This window comes from Pseudopipra pipra, chromosome 14, assembly GCF_036250125.1.
Source record: "Pseudopipra pipra isolate bDixPip1 chromosome 14, bDixPip1.hap1, whole genome shotgun sequence".
NCBI classification, from domain to species: domain Eukaryota; kingdom Metazoa; phylum Chordata; class Aves; order Passeriformes; family Pipridae; genus Pseudopipra; species Pseudopipra pipra.
Window position 1 is genome coordinate 2,758,287 of NC_087562.1, and position 18,058 is coordinate 2,776,344.

At 44.4% G+C, this 18,058-nt stretch overlaps 1 protein-coding gene across 1 annotated transcript; it reads left to right on the forward strand.

The window, feature by feature from the left end:
- The first annotated feature begins 31 nt into the window (after positions 1-31).
- PSME3IP1 (proteasome activator subunit 3 interacting protein 1) lies at positions 32-14,961 on the forward strand. Its single transcript, XM_064670857.1, has 7 exons — positions 32-140; positions 3,221-3,366; positions 3,543-3,641; positions 6,902-7,028; positions 11,036-11,164; positions 13,115-13,179; positions 14,224-14,961. Exons 2-7 carry the CDS (start codon positions 3,237-3,239, stop codon positions 14,439-14,441), a joined length of 768 nt encoding a protein of 255 aa, XP_064526927.1. The 5' UTR covers positions 32-140; positions 3,221-3,236; the 3' UTR covers positions 14,442-14,961.
- Positions 14,962-18,058: the final 3,097 nt, after the last annotated feature.

The window sequence follows — 18,058 nt, forward strand, 5'->3', positions numbered from 1 at the left end:
TGCCGCGTGGGCGGGGCCGGCCAAGGAAGCGGGCCCGCGGTTGGCGAGGCGGACGGAAGGGGCGGGGCCGGTGGCCGAGGGGAGCGGGGTCAATGGCGGCGCCGGGGGCTCGGCAGTGCCGTTCGCTCTGAGGGGTCGCGGTACGTGCCGGGGGCGGCGGGGCGGGCACAGCCGGCGGGGACGGGACGGTGTGGGCGGGGAGAGCGGCCGCGTCTGGGTCGTGGCGCACTGCGGGTGCAGGGGCGGGGAGGGCCCGGCCCGGGCCCTGCGAGCGCGGCGGGCCGAGGCGAGGAGCTGAGGGGAGGTGGGAAGGAGAGGGCGCGGGGAGGGCTCGGAGCGGCCCCGGGAGGGTTCCCCGCGCCCAGTTCCCCGCACCGAGCTCCGCGGGCACCGCAGGGAGCGGGGCCCAGGCCTGGGGGCGGGTTGGGGCTGGTGGGGAGCGACTCGTCCCCGGCGGCTCCGGGCTCGTGGTTTAATGTGCTGCGGGGGCGCGGAGGTGATTGAAGGGGTAGGTAAAGTAATCTCTGCTATTTGATATATTAGAAGCTGAACGTTGGTACCCGAGACAGGGTCGCTGCTCCAGGTCTGTCCCAGCCTGGGTGATGGCAAGGGCTGCGAAGTTTGGGGGTGGTTTTTTTGATCCTAGGGACGTTGCTATCTGGTGTTATCAAAAGCTGCAGTTTACAGCTGTGACAGAAACTTCTGTCATTTGCAATGACCACACAGCCCTAGAATACAGTCACCAGGCAAAAACATAGATAAACGGGGGAAAGTTGCCAAACACATGGATTTTGTCAGGTCTGGGGGATTTTGTGTGTGTTTGTTTCAGACGGGAGAGGGAAAAGGAAACAAGATTAGCAAACTTTATGACTGCAAGTGAACTTCAGTGTGATGCTGCTTGATGTTTATTTTTTTCCCCTCCACTGTGCCCCAGGATGTGGTTGTCAGTAAAGTTGTTATTTGCTGAATCAGACACCAGTTTTCAGGATTGTAGTGTCAGGTCATAATTAAACCTTAATCCACTTCATGTATCTTAAAACATGTTCTCTAAGTGAACTGGCTGATCCAGAAGACAGGTGGTTTGCTGCTGAAGGCTTTAGTCCCCAGAGGATGCTGTGCCCTTGCAGAATCTCTCTCCTTCAGTTTATTTTTATGACTTTCTGTCACCATTGATTGGAACCTTTTGTTTCCTCTCTAAATGGATGGGTTGAGATGAACAAGTGGAGAAACGAATTATGTTGTTTCTGCAGCACTGGGATAGGAAAGCTGCCCTTGTGATCAGGACCTGTGTTCAGGAGGGAGATTCAATTTTCATCTTCTCTGTAGGTTTCCAGCTGAACCACCTTCAGGAATGACACTAAAAGAGCAGGTGTTCCATGCTTTATGGAAAGTGGTCTTGTCTTGGGGTGGATTTTTGTTAGATATTAAAAAAGAAGCAAAAGAAAGAAGGAAAAGTGGAAAGAGAAAATCACCAGCCCTTGGTCGGTCCTTCCTTTCCCCACCTCTTAAAAGAACCCTTTGGTCTTGTCTTCTTTTACCAATTCCCACCTTAAGAATGTATCCTGCTGTAACAAAGATTTGTCCAGTGCTCCAACATGGATTTCTCCTGGGACCTCAGTTTTTTTAATTTGTGTTACAAACAATACCCCACAAAATTTTTTTTAAGGGCTTTCTGCAGGATTGATTCCTTGTGGTACAAAGGAAGGATGATAAACTGGTTCCTTCCATTATTTGGGTTACTGCATCCCTTCCTCCCGGGAAGAGTAAGTGTTTGGGGTTGTCTCCAGGCAGGCAGGGTGAGATCCTAAATGAGTAATACTTGGCAGCACTGGGGGCAATCATCTGTTAGTCCTTGAAGTACTTGCTGCAGTTATACCAAGGAATTAGTAAGGTGGTAGAAAAAAAGTGAGGTTTGCATGACTTGAAACGAGCAGCTGTGTTTGTTGTGTTCATGTTGTAAAAATAGGCATTATGGCTTCATTGTGTAGCATGGAGCTGGCAGAATAATTCTGAAAGGAGACAGCTAAGACTTATAGAAGCAGTTTCTTTTACCCTGGGCTTACAGGTGCTAAGGTTCCTTCTTAGGGTGACTCCTTGAAGCATCTCCACCCCACATCTAGTATTGAAATGGTGAAGCAGAGGTGGCTGTGCAGTGTGGGAAGGGGCTGTGCCCTCTCCCACTCGAGCTCCATGTAACCCTGACAGAGCCCCCAGCCCAGCCTGTCCCAGCCCAGCTCTCCTGCCTGCAGGGAGCTGCAAAAGGCTGCTGAGGCTGGAGAGATGGGTTGCTGTTGTGGTTTAACCCCAGCTGGCAACTAAGCAGGAGAGAGAGAGAGAGAGAGAGAGTCACAGTTGCTCAGCACCCGCTGCCCAGCCTGTCCCAGCCAGCAGCTCCCACCCAGCTCCCCCCAGTTTATATACTGGGCACGATGTTCTGTGATCATGGCTCTATGGAATATCCCTTTGGCCACCTGGGGACAGCTCTCCTGGCCATGCTCCCTCACAGCTTCTCGTGCAGCTCCTCTCTGGCAGAGTGTGAGACTGAGTAGTCCTTGACTTAGAATGAGCACTGCTGAGCAACAGCTAAAACTTCAGAGTGTTAACAGTGTTATTGTCGTACCAAACCCAAAACACAGACCTGTACCACTTACTAAGAAGAAAATTAACTCTGTCCCAGCCAAAGCCAGGACAGTTGCTAATTTCTGAAATCTCACTGTTAATCACTTATAAATACATGTATTCAACAACTGGAAACAGGCAAGCTTCCTCAAATTTTCACAGGATGGGCGAAAAGATAAACTGTATCTTTCTCCAGAACAGAGAGGTGTAAGAGCTGAAATAAAAGGAGACGGATGTGAAGGTAGGTGTGTGTGTGGGGTGTTTAATTTTTTTTAAATATTTATTTAAGCAAGGTAAATACAAAGTGGAGTGGGGAAAAATCCATTAAAATATGACTTTCAGAAAAGCAACCTGAGGCAGACAACTAGCAGGGAAGACATAACTATGAGAAAAGAATAGAGAAGGAATGATGGGTGGTGCTGTTAGTTTTAGCAGTTATGAAGTGAGTAGGTATCTCAATCAGCACTTACTGTTCAGTGTTCTTTGGAGAACTGAAGCTACTGTAAGGGCAGCAGGTCTGTTTTTCAGGATGTTCAGCAATGTTTCACTCACTGAAAAGTATAATAAGCCCCCTGATATCTCTTTCCCATTGTGTTTTTAGGATAGACTATTCCACAATGGATGGGGGAGATGGTACTGCTGACCTTGTGATTAACAAGAGGTTTGTGTCTGAGTCGGAGCTTGAGGAGCGACGGAAGAGAAGGCAAGAGGAATGGGAAAAGGTCCGGAAACCTGAGGATCCAAAAGGTATGGGATAGGCTTTAATAAGTACAGGAAAAAGACCTGAGAATATTTCACTTTTGTGGAAAGCAGGAATAAAAGGCAATGGCTGCTATTCTGTAATTTCAAAAGGTTTTTATATATGAAGAGACTAAGAACTGTTGGCAGTTTAGTGTTTCTGACATGTGGTTTGTTCCTTTCAGAATGCCCAGAGGAGGCCTATGACCCACGGTCGTTGTATGAAAGACTGCAGGAACAGAGGGAAAAGAAGCAGCAGGAGTTTGAGGAGCAATTTAAATTCAGTAAGCACCAGCAGCAAACTGAATGTATTGTGTGCAACAGCTGTACACAAGTAAGGGACATATCCCTGTGTCCTGTGTGCCTCCCAGAGAGGGAAACAGAGGCTTCAGAAGAGTTATTGGAATCTTGGGTTCCTTAAGTAACTGTTTCTCAGTGCTGCTCTGGGCACCGAGGCAGCACTGCACACATGCAAAACTCAAAAGTGGTTTGCAGTTATGAAGCTGCATTCCTGTAAAGTGCCTAATGCTAGGCTTGTATGGCACATTAAATAAAAAATACCCACAAAACCAAAACCTGACAGCGATCCATGGGAAAGGGAAAATGTGAAGTGGTTTTGTGACTCTTGAACTCATGCTTTAACACCATGCTTTAAGACCATTCTGCTTCAGTCAGTAACAGAAATCCTGCTACAGCAGCTGTTACATTTCCAAGCTGTAATTATTTGACTCAAAAGTGATTTGAGACTTAAGAGTATTATTTGGAAGAAATAAACTTCCAGGTGTTGATTCTTCAAAAAGTAGATGTTTAACTGTTCTGATGAAATGGGAACTAATTTCTACTGATGTTTGACTTTCTGATTTTATAGAAAAATCCTTTGCATTGTATCATCTGTGTAAGTGCTGCTGAGTGCAAAGATGATAATGAGAACTAGAAAATTATTAGTCAACCTTTTTGGGAAAAAGGGAGCTATTGGCTCTAAATAAAGAGAAGTGAGGATGATACTGTGGGACTCCATTTTAAGGTGGGTTCTAATTGATTTTGGTTCTTTAGCTGGAAGCCTTACCCTCAAGCTGTGTGTTCTTTAAGCTCCACTTTGGCTCACTGGATTCTGTCTAGAATTTCTCTTGTATTTGTGATGGAACAAAACTATGGCTCAGTCTTTGGGTTCTTAGAAGCTGCCCCAGCAGATGCTGTTGGGTACATCACTGATTACTGTGGTTGCCATTCCTGGTGTGTAGTTGATGCTTTTAGGATCATTCCTGTAGCCAAATTTCTTTGAGAGAAGGTAAGTGGGAGGAACTGACAAACTAAAGATCAGTGGAGCACTGGTTTACCTTATCAGATTTCAGCCAGTTTGGCCATTTGGGACAAGATTTGTCCCCTAATGTGCTTGAATTTGCCTTAAAATGTTCATAAGTGTTTTTTCTGTCTGTGGGAATTTTTGAGGAGTAGAAAACAAGTCTAGTGCACTGTCATTCTTATCAGTCAGAACTGATGAGGGAACTTGGGAGGAGAAACTTTCATGCTGAAGAATTGTGTTTGCATTGACACATGAACTTACTCTAAAACTTTTATGTAGATAAAAACTGATTTACAGACGAGCAGTTCTTTCTGCTTGGCTATTCAGCATTGCAAGAATGTCTTCCTTTTCAAAGTAAAGTAATTTTGGTAGACTGGTAGAGCATTTTAAATGAGAAAATAATCCCAGTATTCTCTATAATGGAACTTTAAAAATTTTCTTTCTGCACAATTGTGGTAACCAAAATAAGGACAAGTGAAAGTTTTTTCCAGTCTCTTGAGTTTCACTTATTTTTGGTGCTGAAAAGTGGCAAGTACAGATAATGTCATTATCTCTATAATTAATGCATTAGAGTCTTAACTGGACCTACAGGATTCTTTCCAGCTGGAGAGTTTCCAGTTTACTTCAGTAAACTTTTGCTCCCAGTCATCTCTGATGTGACTAAGCAGTTCTTGCCCAAGGAGCCACCCAAAAACTGACTGCTGTCAGCCTGGATGGGAAGGGCTTCCAATAACTGTTCAAAGTAATAGTTTCCCTTGCCCAGTTGTATTAGACCTGCAACATCTTCCCTTTGCTTCAGTAAACCGAGTACTGGAATGGGTAGCAGCCTTCCTCTTGGTTTGCAGATGAGACAAGCAGAAAATTAAATTAATTCATGTCATTTGCTTCAAAAAGTGTCCTGAGTTTCACTACTTCTGCTCTCTGAAGGGGCCCTCAGCAGTAGCAGTGAGTGCTACAAGTTACTGTTTAAAGCTTTATGAATGAGCTCTGCATGAGTTGGAAGGAGTAGGGATCAGCCTTTATAAAATAACCTCAAATAATAATTGATTTCTAGAGCTTTTCTGTCAAAGGCAGAAGCTTGCCAATTATCAGTGTAAATGGGTTTCTTAGTTTGCTATTAAAACAAATAGGGCTTGATTATGTGGGTGAAGATTGAAAAAAAACCGGTGACCTCATGTAAAAGCCTAAAAATCCTCCCACAGAATTAAACTTTAATGGAGACTGAGGGTGATGTTTGGGCTAAGATTTTCTGAGGATGACTACAAACAGCAAGACTTGTTTTTTTCTAAAAAATATTTTTTATTAACTTTTTAACTAAATAATTTGATCAAGAGATGTTGAACATTTGCAGAGCAGGAAATAAAAGACCTTCCTGCTGCACCAGCCTGTACTTTCCTTAATGTAGGGTAGTCTGTTTAGAAAGAATTTATTTGTATTTGGAATTTAGGAGTTGTCTTGCTTCTACTTTTTTTTTAAATTATTTGTTTAAACGGATGTTAGTATCAATTAGTTGACTAATTGTTTGTTTTAAGAAAATGTACTTCCTACTTTGAAGCAAGATTTATGGGGAGAAGTAATGTGGTTTTTTCCTGTTACTGGTTGGTTTAAGAAGAGATTCTGAGGAGACAGGTTTAAACTTAGTGTCTGAAGCCAAATCATTGCTTATTGTGGTTATTCCTTATTTTGTGTAACCTGTTCCAAATGGTGTTTCAGAACTGCAGAAAGGCTGCCTGTCTGAAAACTTTTAAGTTTTCAATTAAGGTCAATTTTCCTTAATTATATTGGCAAGTCCAACAGCATTTCACGGCTTCTCTCTGTGGCAATAGTGTTGTGTTCAAACTGTGTGAGTTTGTTGCAGTTTTTGTGCTTGAGTGTGTGAGAGTTTTGCCTTGTTAGCATCCAGGATGATTAACTGGGAAGTATTTTTACTCCTTAATTACATGATCCAGCAGAGAGCTTGTGGAGTTTGCTTTGTACCCTTTCCTTGGCACAGCAGTGTGGCTGCTGGAGTACCCCATTCACTCACTCACCCAGGACTCTGCTCCCTGTGTTCCCAGTGCAAATTTTCCTACCTTGGCAGTCCTGGAAATGTTGTATGTGAGACATGGACACTTCCCTACATTTATGGGGCTGTTTGAAGTCATTGGAAAATGTTGTAAGACAGTGATGAAGTAACACACAATAATTGTCTGCTTCCTAAGTGGTTTTAGCTTATCAATATGCATTCTTTTCTTTATTCAGAAAATATGGTAAGAGGCTTAGATGAAGATGAGACACATTTCCTTGATGAGGTTTCTCGGCAGCAAGAGCTACTAGAAAAGCAACGAAGGGAAGAAGAGCTGAAAGAACTTAACGAGTACAGAATATCCTTTGCATTAAAATGGCTGCTGGTTACCTAGAGGAGGGTAAGAGTGGGCTGTAGTTTTGTTCTGTCATTGACATTATTTTTATAAAACTGCTTTACAGAACGTGTACAGTGATAGACTTTCAGAGTTTAACATTTTCATTGTAGGCCACTGTAATGTTTGATATTCCCCCCTTCAGCCCTCACATATCCCTGGTACTTTTCTTTCCTTCTCCCCTCTCCATTGTTTTGGGGTTTGGTAGTGGGTTGGTTTTTTTTCTGTTACTGAGTGCATGAAATACCATCACTAAAACCAGAAAGGGAACACAAAGGAAAAACATCCTATTATTTCTGATCTTCTGCTTTTGTCTTCTTACTGAAACGTAAATGCTGTCTTTTAATTTTTTTACCTGCATATTGCCTGATTTCAACATACCTGTTTGAAATAATGTTCGAATTGCTCTCTCTTGTATCTCTTCTTGAAGTATTAGATGCTTTTTTCCCTTGCTGATATCTGCAGGATGAAAAATTAAATACATCTATCCCAATGCACTGACTTTCTTCTGGGAAGTCAGTGCCCATGGAGACTTGGCTCCTTTGGGTAATACACACTTGTAGGCAGTACTGAGAGCAGCACAGTTTGGCTTTGCTGTTAAATGCCAAATTTTCTTTAAGATGTGCTAGAGAATAATATAGGATGTTTTTTCTCTCTGATTAGTGCCAGTCAAGGGATGTTGGAATGACTCGATGATTTCTGTGCTAAGCAAAATGTTGCTTTTTTGAGGTTTACTGAATCTGTGCAGATTGAATCTTTGTCTCCAGTGCTGTTAAGTCATCGGTGAACAAAATACAAGTTCTCAAGGATGCTTTAGTATAAATGAAAGAGTTTGTGTACACAAGGAGGTGACCAAAACCAGTCAGCACATAAAACTGGTTAGTACTGATGCTACAAAGATCGGCCTTACCTTGTGTTAGTCAATGATTTACAGCTTGGAGGGTGAGTACTGTGAAGAGCATCTAAATTAGCTCAGGAATGTGTGTAAGTAAAAGAAATACTGACGCATTTTTTTACTCCAGAAATAGGCTGCAGCTAGTTGTTGGATTTGGAGTATTTTCATGATTTGTTGGACCTAATAATGGGATGTTCATGGGCTATATTTAGTTTGGGTGATGTTGCTCGCGGGTCTGGCTGATCCAGGGCTGTGCAGTGTGGGACTGTGCTGGGGCAGCAGCTGCCAGCTCTCCTTATGTCACATTCATCTGGGGTGAACCATACCAGCCCAGAGGGGTCTGGAGTTGTCTTGAATTAGCCACATAACACACTGATCCTGAATTTTCCTGAGCAGGGCCTGATCAAGGCGTACAGGCCATCTTACCTCAGTCTTTGCAGTCTTAGTAATATTGGTGCCTCTGGGTCTGAAGTCTTGCTGTAAATGAATCTGTAGAACTTACTGCTGATGGGGTAGAAGGAGGGGAAATGTTTTATAGTCACCTCATCCTGTGGGAAACTGGGAAGCGTTGCCCGTTCCAATTGTTCTTTGCAATTTTTTAATTTAACCATAATATTTCAAGCAATCTCAGAGCAACTTGCAAAATGATTCATCTGCGTTTGGAATTTTTGGTGGTGTTCTTCTGAAAATGCAAAAGGTGTTTTTTTGCATCTGCAGGTTGTTACTGATGGTTTATCACTACAGTGACAAAAAAAAAAGTGGGCACTGGCAAATATGAGGTACTGTTCAAGTGCCCTCCCAAACTAATAGGAGGAATGTCAACCCACTGGGTTTGATTTTTTGCTCTTTTTCCTGGTATAGCATCCAGTTTAAGCTACCCAGAGGCATTAATTTAATGGTAAACCTTACATAAATATTCAAGTACGGAGTTGTTTTTTTTTTTCTTCTTTTTGTTTTATGTTGAACAGTCATGAAATCATATATCTTGAGGGTAACCATACTTTGGAATATTTTAGTGCACTCATAAGCATAAGAAATTCATATGCATGGATGACCAGGAATTTTCCTTCCTCTTGCATGAATAGCTAGGTGTGTTTGCTCCTTACCCTATCCAGACCCCACCGGTCTGACAGTGATTAAAGATTTGCAGATATTTTTTAAAGCCAGATCCAAGAAGTGTTTGAGAACAACATCCTCTGGTCTTCACACCTATATATATGTGGGAACCATCCCCCTTCCAAGAAGCAGTTTTTTCTGTAGGACAGCTTGTTTAATGCAGTTGATATTTAGATTGAGAGGTTTATTTCTGATGTTGTCTTCCTGAGGGGGAACACTTCTTGGCTGGGTATAGCATTACATTTGCTAATGGCAGCAGTATGTATAAAATATCTACTAAAAATGTGCTGAGCCTTTCTAGTTAAGGAGTTTTAGGGAAATGCCATCCTGGACAGAAGTGAAAAGCCTGTAATTTGGTATCTTTTAAAAGAGAAGCCTTTGGGTTCCTTAGCTGGGCTTTTTTAGTGCAGTCTTAGAACATAACAAGGTGATGGACTGAAGTGTGGAAGTTGAACACTGCAGTGGGTGGAAGGAGTCGTGTGTTGCAACATCAAACTGTTCGACACAACGAGCTTTCAGATGGCTTTGGATAGCCACAGGATGGCACTCCTGTGCCATCCTAAAAAGGAATAAAATTGAACAGTGGTTTTGGCTGAGAAGACTTGGTTGGGGTAAGAAGCAGTCTGAGTTACTGCTGTATCCTTAGGAAAATCTAATAAGGAGTGGCATCTGAACCCTTCTGATTGGAGACCGAGGGTGTCGCTTCAAACCAAAGTGTAAGAGTTTGATTTGCAGATGTTCAGTGGGGGAAAAAAGCTGTGGCTTCAAAATATATGGTCCATCAACATGAAATTCCCTATCTAGTATTTGTCTGCAGTGACTGGGGTACCTGTGAAACTCCAGCTGTGCAGCTGGAGTCAAAGAAACTGTTAGAAAGCTAGATGTGAGTTTATAAACGTGCTTTGAAATTAGGCTAATTTGCCTTCACTGTGTGCAGTTTGTGAGTTTTGCAGAAGCTTGTGTGACTCCCATGGCACCTCATAAACAAGCAGGGCCTTTGACAGACCTCTCTTCACCAAATACAGATGGGCATTAAATGTTATCAGGGCAGGACTGGGTCCTGCCACGGGAGACGTGTTCAGGGTGTGTGCAGTGAGTGGGCCTTGATAACACAGAGACCTAGCTCCTCCTTATCCTGTCTGAGAACCTGCTTAAGCTTCTCTCTAAGTATTATAGGTTTCATCTGCATCCCACCTTGCTAACACTGTTTTAAACTACTTAGTTTTTCTGTGCAGTCACAGGTTTTTTGGATGAACCTTGGACCACGTTCACCCTTAATCAATCTGTCTGCTTCCTCTTGGGGTTGGTGCTCAGACCAGCAGTAACAGCCTTGTGGCCCTTACAGAGAGAGGAGCTGAAAAGACAGAGTGATAAATGCCAAAGCTGAAAATGGAACTGTTTTGCCTTGGTAGGCTGAAATCTGCTGGGCTCAGCAAAAGGAAGGTTTTGGAGTGGAAGTGAGCACACATATTGCTACTTAGGTTTTTTGGTAAGGGTTAGAGTTTGGAGCAGCAAATATGAATTACAAATGTGTTGACCTCCATAGAAGGGGAAGTACTGCATTGCCTGTTTGATTTGTTTGTTCGTTTTGGTCCAAGCCTGACCTTTTTGCTTTTCTAAGGCCTTTTTAGGTAAAGGGAGGATGATGGGTATGTTCGTGGGTGCTGGGTGTCATGTGTTGCACCTTTCTGGCTTCAGAGCAGCAGCTCCTGGGCTGCTGCCTGGATGTCTTCACAGGGAGAGCTGGTATTGATACCTGAGGGAGGTCTGACCCCAGAGGGTGAGGTCCTGTTATGTTTTGGCTGAGGGTACCAGCTAAATGTCATTACAAATAAGTTTATTTTGATAGAATATGTGAATGAACTTCGGTCCTTGCTTTCAGCAGAGCTGGCTAAATATATCCGAGAGGAAGTGTCTGTTCTCCCTGTTCCTTCCAGTTGATCCTTAACCCTTAATTCACAGCACTCTCACCAAAGTGGGAGTCAGTATGGACCCAAAGAAGGAAACTGAGAAGAAATTGCCCATGAAGTCAGTGGAAAACAAGAACAAATTCTCTCAGGCAAAGCTGTTGGCAGGAGCTGTGAAACACAGAAGGTTAGTTTCACACCTCTATAAATTCATGAGGAACGGAACCCAGTTAGCAGTGTAAAGGGAGGCAGGCCAAAACTGCCTCCAGAGAGTGAGGTGTAAACCTTAGCCCTAAAGAAAAAAGGGGGAAGGTATAAGAAAAGACCAGCCTTGTTTCTATAGGCTCTCACAAACTGTGGGGAAAAACATGAAGCAATTCAAATAGATAAGTGTGTGTAAAGCAAGTGGGTAGACTCTTCATTCTAGAGTGCTTGGGCAAGCCTGCTTGGGGATCTAGAGGGAATCTGTTTTACATCTCTATTTATAGATATCAGTGTCACCTCTCTCAAGTGAATTCATTCACATTTGCATAATGGATCAGCCCATTTCACCTGTGCTTACAATGGATTGTTTTAATTGCTGCTGGGGGCAGCATGTGGGAGACAAAGTTACAAGAGAAGAGCTTTGTGTAGCAGTTTGGTCCTGGGGACATCAGGCAAAGTTCCCTTGTTCCTCAGTCATTTGCACTGATACATCACCACCCTTTCCATCCCAGGGAGATGGCAGCTGGGTTTGTGACGTGTTTGCTGTTTTGATCTTGGCCCACAAACGCAGCTGCTGGTGTGCCACAGGTTATGGAGAAACTAGGCATGTGGGACCAGACTTATTTCCCAGAGATGAATCATCTAATACTTGAGATGATTACTGGCATCTCCAAATTCAGTCAGTGTGTTTGAATCGTCTCAGAGAATGCAAGATTATTTTAGAAGCTTATCTTGTAGGGTGATGTTTAGCTCCCAGTACAGCAGTAATTGCATGTCTGAAAACTGAAGTAAGCACTTCCACCACTTAATGTGTGTGGGGTTGGGTGGTAGTTTGGGTTTTCGGAAAGCGGAGAAGAAAAGCCCTGAACTGATAACAAGCAGCCAACAATGTTGGTTTTGTCTTGTAACTATTAGTACTTAACCCAGTAGGATGTAGAAAAGGAGCTGGCATGTGCTTAATGGCACTTCTGAAGTCTGCAGATGGCATCTTTTTGAAGAGAGCATCTTAACTGACATGTCAATGCCATCGCAGACTTGCTTTGCAGTCTTCTATTTTTGCCATCTTATCTTCTATTGCGAAGTGGCCCAAAGCAAGTGTAGTGTGAGCTCAACATCTGCTCCCTGAGCTTTGTAATTTCCTGTAAAGGATGTATTGCTATTAAAAGCTCCCTGCACAGAGCAACCTTTCGTCTGTGCTGCATGTTCTGACAGGGACAGAAAAGAGTTAATGCATAATAATGCTCTTACTTCATCAGTTCATCACAGCTGAAGCTGGGAAGCATTTGTTTATGTGGATGGCTTAGGAATGGGAACATGCAGGGTGGGGGGAATGGAATCTGAGCAGTGGCAGGGGAGAGTTATAGAAGCTCTGAAGAGTCAGAAGTCTGGGTCATGTTCCTTTCCCCCAGGAAGGACTCTTTTCTAGGTACTGCAGCTGTGTGTGAATTGCTGCAAAACCTACTGGGCTTCTTACTGGGTGCAAGATTTTCAGACGTTTTAGAACAGGCTCTGTAGGAGGGGGAAGGGGAAAGCCACGGATGTTGCACCAGCAAGTGTGGTGACCATCCACGTGTGCAAGGCTGTGGTCGTGTGGGGTGTCTGAAGCTCAGGCAGTCATTCCCAGTCTCCTGTGGGGTACATCCCACTGGATGGGTGGCTCTGGGTTGCTGTGCAGGAGGTTTGACTTGGGCTCCCAGAGGCGTGTTCCCATTTCCCAGGTTAACAGGTGATAGCAGCGTAGGTGTTGACGCTTCCTTGGATCCTGCACATTCTTCAGGGAGCCCCAGTTAAGGGCAATCAGAAGTGGTGATGGTCATCAGGGGATCCTGTTGGCATTCACTGTAGCATTTTTGGTAAAGATGTATCAATTACTTCACTGTAATTAAGTGGTTGCTTATGAGGAACAAGACACTTTCTTATTTTTTTTCCACAGTTCAGATGGTGGTAACAGTGTGAAGAGGTTGAAATTAGATACTGATCACGATGAAAAGAATCAAGGTATGTCCCAACCAGGTAAAACCTGGTTTTGCTTTTCTGGTCCTTCATTGTGCAAGGCAGCACAGACTCTCTTAGAGCAGTAGAAATGGTAAATGTAGGTGCCAACAGCCTTCACAGGAAAGAGGGCTGCAGGTTCCCTGCCTGGACCAGTCCTGACAGATGTTTGTCTAAGCTGCTTTTAAGTCTCCGCAGACAGAGACTGTGCACCCTCCTTAGGGAGTTTATTCTAATGCTTAACTGATTTTAATCTGAAAGAGTTTTACCTGGTAACTAAGGGGAGTCTCCTTGGGTACATTTCAAGCCTATTGCTTATTCTGCTGGCAGGAGACATCATCCCCTTCCTCTTCACAGCAGCATTGGATGTATTTGTATACATCCACTTTAACTTTTCACGCTGTGATGTGATTCTGTCCATCCTGAAGTCAATTTGTTTCAGAAAACTGTGAGGAACTAGAAGAAAAATTAAGCTGTGTTTCAGCCTTAGCTGTCAGGGCTGCACTTGACTTGCTGTCAAGATACTCTGACACAAATCGGGCGAGCTGCAATTGTGTAATGACAACCCAAGGCGCTTCCTGAATCTCCTTCTGTTCAGTAAACTTTCAGAACAGTGGAAATAATTAATTAGCCATGGAAGATGGGAGATGTTGACTAGCAGAACGATGGAATAAAACTTTTCCTCAACTATGCTGTTACATTGCAAAAAAAAATACTCAGCTACACAAAGCAGAGCTATTTATTCTTATTTAGTGGGTTTGGTACTTGACAAGCATCAAACTGACAGCTTTAGAATAAAAAATCTGTAATGCCAGCATAGAGCTGGGCTTAAACTAGTGATGAGAAAAAAAAAAAAATCCCCTGAGGTAGCAAGTCCTTCCTGTCAGAATGGCTTTATTGCAGCATAAAGCTGCCTTATGCTTTAATTAAATCCTGCAGTCATCCGCTGCTTGTATGGCAAAAGCAGGTGAGTGACACGTGGCAGTTCCTGGGCTCATTGAAAGGCCTTTCCCGCACTCCCTGTGTTTGACTGGGGTCTCTCTCTTCCAGAAAAACCCTCCTGTGTTCCCCTGGGGAGCAGCTCCGTGGGAGGCTCCACAGTGCACTGTCCCTCAGCCGCCGTGTGCATCGGGATCCTGCCGGGCCTGGGCGCCTACTCGGGGAGCAGCGATTCGGAGTCCAGCTCGGACAGTGAGGGCACCATTAATTCCACTGGAAAGATTGTCTCTTCTGTCTTTCGTGGCAACAGTTTCTTTGATGGTCCATAACAGAATCCCTCCGTGTGTAATGTAGTGCAGAGTATCTTCCAAAGCCCTGATGGATGCTTGTCGCATCCCTCTGCCCCAAATATAATCTTTCTAGCTAACCTCTAAACCTTAATACACTCAGATACTCCTAAAGCAACTCATTATATCTTCCCCCCCACTCCCAACTTTCCATTTCTGGGGTGCATACTGAGCCTTGAGGAAAAGCTGCCATCCTAAAGCAGAAAGCACACCTCGTGTCACAAAGGTCTGAGGGTAAGGAGGAGAGAGCTTTATCTTTTACAATTCTTAGGGAAAGAATTATGTTGATTTAAGAAGTTTATACAAGACTAACAAGCAAAAATACTCACTTGAAGCAGTGAAGTCTTGTAGAAACAGCCATGTGTTCTGTTTTAAAATGTCATTTTTATTCTGCATTTGAGAAATGGGGGCAGAACCAAATTTGAGCAGATGGTGAAGTGTAGATTGCCATGACACTGTAAAGAAGTTTTAGTGTTACATGATTAAAGACATTCTGAATGCATTTTTTTATCTCTGCTTGTGCCATTCATAATTGTTCTCGTTCCATTAAGCAATTTCTGCTCTACCCGACCAGCCCTTTCCTCAAACTGCCAGCCAGGAGAGGTACAAGGCAGCCTCCTACAAATGCAGAGGTGGTGATGGAAAACTGTTGGTCTGGGTGAGTTCACAGAAGCTGCAATTGGCTTTTCTGCTCAAAGGCTGTTGCTCCTGCACCAGCACTTGACGAGGAATTCAGCTTTTCAGCAGCAGTGTCCTGAAGAACATGACTCCAGAGCAGGTGGGATTCCCCAGCTCAGCCAAACCTCTTTGTATAGAAACTGGAGAACAACATCATCCTTGTAGATTTACTGAATTTAAGAAATCTTACATGGACATGTTTATGGGTGGACCAAGGAGCCAGGCATGAGCAGGAAGGAGGGCTGAGGGTCCATCCTTTTTTCCTGTGTGTGCAGACAGGGCTAATGGGAGGTCACAGGGTTGGAACAGCTCAGCTCGACCGCTCGGGGTGGAAGAGTCTTTGTGACAGTCCCTCACAGCCCTGCTCTATGTACTGCACTTCTGAGAGAGCAGCTGGGCTAAAAGCAGTGAAAACTGAAGGCCTTTACTGGATTCGTGCCTTAGCTTGTGTTGAATTTTCCCAAAGAAAAACAGGGAGAGTTATGCTCACAATGAAGCTATCCTTAGCCAAATACCCCTTCTGTTTGCACAGCCCTGTTCCACAATCAGATCCTTACAAACACACTGATTTTTTTTTCCCCCTGTTCTGGGCTTCCTGGCACCTCCTGTGTTTGCTCCAGAGTTTATCCTGCCTCTTCCCTAGCTACTGTAATTATGGCACTTTCAGGTGGAAAATAGGTAGATCTCTTGCAGCCTCCCTAATGCTTTGCTTTTGATGACTTTCATTATACTGAGCTTTGGAGTGGAATGGAAGTGGTGCACACAAAATGCATGTTTTTTGATGAAAGTTGCATTTGCAGGAGCCTTGAGGAGATGGTGTGAGAGCTGTCAGTGTCCATCCTGGCACTGAGCTACATGAGAAATCTCACTAGAGAGTCAGAGCAGCCTGGCCCAGCTGTGAGCACGCTGGGGCCATTTTCCTGAGTGATATTTTGCACAGCTGCAGTCAAAATGGCTGATTTAGACACAAATTTATAGTGGCAGTTGTCAGCCAGTTGCAGCAGGTGTGATGGTGGTGCAGAGGGGCTGCAGGTGAGATCAGGAGGGGGTGGTGGTGGTTATAGTGGACCGTGCAAGGCCAGGGGGAGACATAATCCAGGGAAAGCAGATGTGAGAGCCCTCCACTTTCCTCCTGTTCCTAGAAGAACAGAATAGGGCACTTGGGGAATGCCTTTGAGTCTGAGTCAGCCCTGCTGTTCTCAGGGCCTGGCCTATGTAAACAAACTGCAGAGCTGTCCCAGCTCCTCACTCCATCCATTAGTCCCATTTACCTTCGTACAGTCAGAAGCCATCTGACCTTAAAATACTCCAGTGCCCTGAGAGATGTGCTGGGAAGTGAAGAGTGAATGGGATGTAGGATAAATCAGACCTGAAAAGGGCAGCTGTGGCAGTAACCTTGCCCTGGGGCTGACAAATCTGACTCCAGCTGGTTCCAGCAACTCTGGCGACCAGTGGTAGATTTAGATTTTTTTGGGTGTTTTGTTTTTTGGTTTGTTTTTTTTTTTTTTTTTTTTGGGGGGGGGTATTTTTTTGTTTTGTTTTGATTTGGGGTTTTTTTGTGTGGTTTGTTTTTTTTGTTTTGGTTGGTTGGTTGGTTGGTTTTGGGGTTTTTTAGGTGTTTTTTTTTGGTTTGGTTTGGTTTTTGTTTTGTTTTCTTTTTTGGTTTTTTGGGTTTTTTTTTTTGTTATTGTTGTTATTTTAAGAAAAAAACATGACTGCATGTGTGTGCTTCAGCCCCTCCCCAGGGATAGCTCAATAAACGGCTCGTTGTCTGTGCTAGTTGTTGAAGCTTCAGAGAGGTGTTAAAAAAAACGACAAACCCCCACAAACACTCTACTAGAAGAAGAGCTTATGAGCTTCTGCAGCTGCGTGTGAGGTTCTCTTATGGAAATAAAAAAAAAAAAAACAACCAAAAAAAACCCAACAAAAAACTCTCAACAATTTTTCCAAAGCCACACACTTCGATCTGGAAGCCGAGCTGGATACAGCATTATTTCAAACAAGCCACTCTTCCAGGGCTGCTTCTCCCTTTGGAAAAGGGTGGTGTTGGTTGTTTATTTTCCCTTCCAGGGTGTTTTTGCAAGGCAAAGGTTTCACGGAGCACTCCCCCCTCTCCCAAGGGATGGAACTCACCTGGGGCCTGCTTGGAGCCTACTCGGGGCCTCTCTGACAGCTTTGACCTGGTGCTGTGGGACTGCCTGGGGCAGCCCCTGTGCTGGTGCCTGGGGAGCAGCAGTGACAGCCCCACGTTTGCTGGTGGTGGTTGGTGGCAGAGAGCACAGCCAGGAGCACGTGTGTGTGCAGTGGACACCAACCTCCCACCTGAAGCGCTTCCGCTGACGGGGAAAAGGGAGGTCAAGTCTACTTGAGTTTGGAGTACGGCTGGTGATCCCTGCCAGACGTTTTTAAGCATATTCAGCTTCAAAAGACCTTAATCTAGTTAAGAACAGCAGAAAGCAGCAATTAGCACTGAAGATAACACGTTGCTGATGAGCAGCTCAAAGGAGCTGCTGGAGAGCTGGATTTCATTACCCAGCCCAGGCAGGAGGGAGCTTCTGTTACTCAGACTCGGAAGAATTTCTAGAGATGAAGCAGCAGTGAACCATGAAACTTCTTTTGGTGGTTCATCACTGGTTCACCAGTGTTTTTCCAAGCACACACGTGTGCACACACCAGGCCCCTGCCCTTAGCTTAGGCAGGCACAGAGGGGATGCTGCCCTCCCTTGGACATCCACATCCACTTTCAGTAAATCCCCCTCTGGCACACTGCCCTTGACAGCCTGGGCTGATTCCAGGGCACAAGGAGTAGAAACACTGAGCAGAGAGAGCGACTGAGGGACCAGAACAGGCCATTTGGGGTGACTCCCAAACACCCAGCTGACCACGTAAGCTGCTCCCAGACCTTCCCATCTAGGAGACCC